At 44.2% G+C, this 4,074-nt stretch overlaps 1 protein-coding gene across 1 annotated transcript; it reads left to right on the top strand.

Annotated features, from left to right (window-relative positions):
• Window positions 1–1,157: 1,157 nt before the first annotated feature.
• Window positions 1,158–3,620, top strand: LOC121299780 (stromal cell-derived factor 2-like). Its single transcript, XM_041227840.1, has 3 exons — window positions 1,158–1,434; window positions 1,919–2,115; window positions 2,506–3,620. The coding sequence occupies exons 1-3, from the start codon at window positions 1,251–1,253 to the stop codon at window positions 2,782–2,784; spliced, it is 660 nt and encodes a 219-aa protein (XP_041083774.1). The 5' UTR covers window positions 1,158–1,250; the 3' UTR covers window positions 2,785–3,620.
• Window positions 3,621–4,074: the final 454 nt, after the last annotated feature.

The raw sequence follows: 4,074 nt of genomic DNA, 5'->3' as shown, positions 1-4,074 counted from the left end.
GGTGTGTAAACAGACTTGACTTTCTGGTGCGGTTCTGTGAGCACACATCTACGCTATAGAGGAACTAGGAATGAGGGACTGTTTTTGTACTTTTGAACTTATTTACACGGCATGTAAGTGGGCTCTGTTCTTGGGTATCCATACTAATGTTTATGCTTAGTAGCCTACTAGTCTTGCCAACTAGCCCCGTAATTCCGGGACACTAAGACAGGTCAGGTAATTGATTTAATTGCACGTGTAAAGTGAGTGTGAATTGCATGAGCTGTCGCTAAAGGAATTGAATTGTTTTGCTGAGAAGTTACTAAAAGCGCACACCTGTCCGGGGCGGGGATAACTCCCTGTGAGCATCGCTTCAATCAATCACACCGGTACAGCTCGCTGATTTGCTGTATTTGTCTGATTGGGGCAGGACAGTGTAATGCAGGAAGAAGTATTAAATAAATAGAAACTTCACCGAGAGGTTAAATGATAGAGCGCGGGGCTGTGCACAACTCTCTACAGCGGCAGAATCGCACTATTTTAATAGACACTGTTTGCCATTCACAGTTTCAAGCAGTACGATGTTAATGCATGGTATGATGCTCTCCCGATAATAATCGACACTGCAATTCAACACACTTATTGAAACCGCTCACGCAATTCACTCCCACTTGATGATTTAAAATCGAGTTTTAAAAAAACGTGGCCATAAAGCTCTAGTTTTAAAAGAGATTTGAAAATACTTTAATATCCTAGATAACCTTTGTTTTTCTTACGAGCAATATCATTTGAAATGTTATCAGCTCGAGTTCGGGTTGGTTCTTCTCCGCCACAGGTGTATCTCTATCTAAAAACTCGATCAAGCTGATCGCAGCTGCAGTCTAGTATCAGCGCAGACTCCCTATTTACCTGGGCGACAGGTGTGCCGCTCACACACGCGCACAGATGCTTCGTTGCCCCAGTTAAAATTCCAGGCAGCTGATTGGCTGCCTGGGGAAACCACGAGGACAAATCAGAAGCAGCAGCGTGTGCTGACCTGCCGGGAAGAGAATGGTTGCTGAAACCAGAATCAATGGACAACCAATCAGAGTAAGAGCAGAACGGGCTTCCCCCGAGATCCTTTTGGGCAATCATGAAGCAAAGTGTGCACCAACACTTCCGAGACCGCTAGCTGTCAAGCCGTGATTGGTTGGATGTTATGGCTTTGAAGAGGAAGAAGCTACTCGTGTTTCCCTTAGCATAGAGGGAAGTTATTGTTAGTGCAATGAGCAATGGGCTTTATCCAGGTTGTACATGAGTACGGCCTCACCAAGCTGGTATTTGTTTTGCTTTGCGTTTTATTGCAAAGCGAGGCTTCCTACGAGTTGAATTATGTAACCTGCGGATCTGTGGTAAAACTACTGAACACCCGGCACAACGTTAGACTCCACTCGCACGATGTGAAATACGGTTCAGGTCAGTGCAGTGTGTCATGTTTATAATCTTCTAAGTGCTGCAGATTGTGTGTTTTCTGAATTATACATACATGTAACGAGTGCAAAGACGCCAGAACCGCGAGTTGCTTGCTTAGCAAATTGTATTGGGTTCCGATGGGAATATAGTTATTGACTGGAACGCCACTGTTGTTGTGATAATGTATATATAGCCGTGGATAACCCGTGTGAACAGACAGTGCAGGGGAATGGATGCAAAACATGTTGAGAAAACTGCCACTTATTGAAGCCTGAGTGAAGAAATGCGCTGAGGGAGTTTGAAATACCAAGCTTGTTAAGAAGCTGCACTCTGTGTGTATGTGTGTGTGTGTGTGAGAGGGAGAGGGAAGGAAAGCACTCCTGATTTTATAGCACTGCAGGGCCTGTTACTCTAATGGAGCTCTTCCCTTCTCTGCAGTATCGCTTGGCTGCTCTGCCTGTGTATTAAGTGCTGTCGTTTGCCACAGGAAGTGGTCAGCAGTCGGTGACCGGGGTTGAGTCTGCAGACGATGCTAACAGCTACTGGCGGATCCGTGGGAAGCCAAACCATGAATGCCAGCGCGGGGCGCCAATCAAATGCGGCCAGGCCATCAGACTGACACACATGAGTACCGGGAGGAACCTGCACAGCCACGACTTTGTTTCACCACTGTCAGGCAACCAGGTAAGCACACAGACCGACAGAGAGAAAGACACAGGCACGCACGCATGCATGGACAAAACAAGAGCTAGGTAATCCTTGCAAACATCCATGCAGAGGCATAGGCTATAGAGCTGGGATTGAATTCAGGGTGTTTAACACAGCAAATCTATGTACACAGGGATCTGTCAGAGTGCACACTGGAGACATGGTGGTCTGGTCTTGTCTGGCATGTTCAAGATGTTTTCATACGTGTTCGGCTGGGGGAGCTCATTTGAGACATGCATCGTAGATGCCCGTTTTCAGACTGTCCCGTTGGCACGTTGTGGTGCTCTAGGTTTGGACAGCTTTGCACTCTGCTGCTGTTCTACAGGCTTGAACAGACCCTGAGGTTTCCATGCATTTCTCCCACAGGAAGTGAGTGCCTTCGGGGAGAGCGGGGAAGGAGACGACTTGGATGTATGGGCAGTGCAGTGCAGTGGGACGTACTGGGAGCGGGATGATGGAGTGCGCTTCAAACACAGCGCCACAGACGTGTTCCTGAGCATCACCGGGGAGCAGTACGGGCACCCCATCAGAGGGCAGAAGGAGGTCCATGGCATGCAGGGAGCCAATTCCAACAGTCAGTGGAAGACCATGGAGGGCGTGTTCATCAAACCCAGCAATGAGCCTCTGAGGCACGATGAGCTGTGAGCTGGTCTACGGTGTGTTCAACCAGGAAGGGACTCTTCACCATGTCCGCAAGTGTGAAGGCTTTTCAGAATTTCCCAGCCATTTTCAGGCCTACAGTGTAGAAAGATTGATGTGATGCTTCCTGTAGCACACACTTCTGTTATTTATAATGCTCGGGAGTTACTGGGGTGAATTTGACTTTGTGTTGTTTTTTTGTTTTTCTTTTGTTATTGTTAAGGCTGTATAGGTTGAAAAAGTTTCAGAGAATTTAAATAATTCAGAATCACTCTAATCAAATATTGTATGTGAAAATCAATGTACAATTTGAAATACAAAAGTGAAATATAAAGAAGATTATGAATCCTAAATCAAGTATAGTTTTTATTGAAAAAAATAACTGCTTAAAAGGTAAACGACCGTTTTACATTTTGTTTGTTTTTGGTTTTTTTTTTTTGCGTTCTGCTGTAAAGAAATTAATTGCAAAGGTATAAACAGCAGTGGCTTTGAATACTGCCTTCACTGGAAAGCTGTATCAAATTGAATTTCCACCTGGTTCAAAGTAAAACCTGGACTGGAACCTCCCTCCAGGACCATCCACCTCTCAGCTTCAGTGGTGCTGTTCTCAAATGATGTACAGCAGTAACTGTAGTTGCTTTGGGTGACCACTAGGTTGCCTGTCTCAGGTAAGCATCCGTGCACCCTGAAAGGGTTTAATCAGTAGAACAGTTACCGATATATGAGTATACCTTGACGACTTTTTTATTTTTATATTTTAATATAAAAGTTTACTTGTTTGTCTGTGAATCTCAATAATAAAACCTTGGCTGGTTAAGCGCAAGATGCTTGTGAATTTGATACAAAACCATAGACGAGCAAAGACCATTGCAGTGTGTCTGAATAGCCATCTGCTTCACGTGTATTTATTTAAACTACTGTAATTGGTGGATTTCTTTGTCATCATTTTTTTTCTAATAAGAAATGTATACTGACAAGAGTCCCAAATCGATTCGTTATTTTCTTACCTGAAAGTCCTAATTTCTCATATCTCGCTCGTTTCTCCCTGACCGCACATGCAAGTATGTAGCTACTTTCACAATGAAACGTTGAGCTCAATTCCCATTCTGTAACAGACGGCTGTTGAGCAACCCAACGCCATTCTAGAACACTTTCAGAAATGTGTTTTAATCTTTTAAAAACACATTCATTCTGTAACTCCTCCAATAGTGCATAATGCATGGGATGGGAATCAGTATATTGAATACTGATTGTGGTGTTTTTCTCTTCTTTTTTTTTCCTGCAGTAAACAATGCA

Source organism: Polyodon spathula, chromosome 25 (assembly GCF_017654505.1).
Source record: "Polyodon spathula isolate WHYD16114869_AA chromosome 25, ASM1765450v1, whole genome shotgun sequence".
NCBI classification, from domain to species: Eukaryota; Metazoa; Chordata; class Actinopteri; order Acipenseriformes; family Polyodontidae; genus Polyodon; species Polyodon spathula.
The sequence above is the reverse complement of the archived record's forward strand: the minus strand, read 5'-3'. Positions and strand labels throughout refer to the sequence as shown.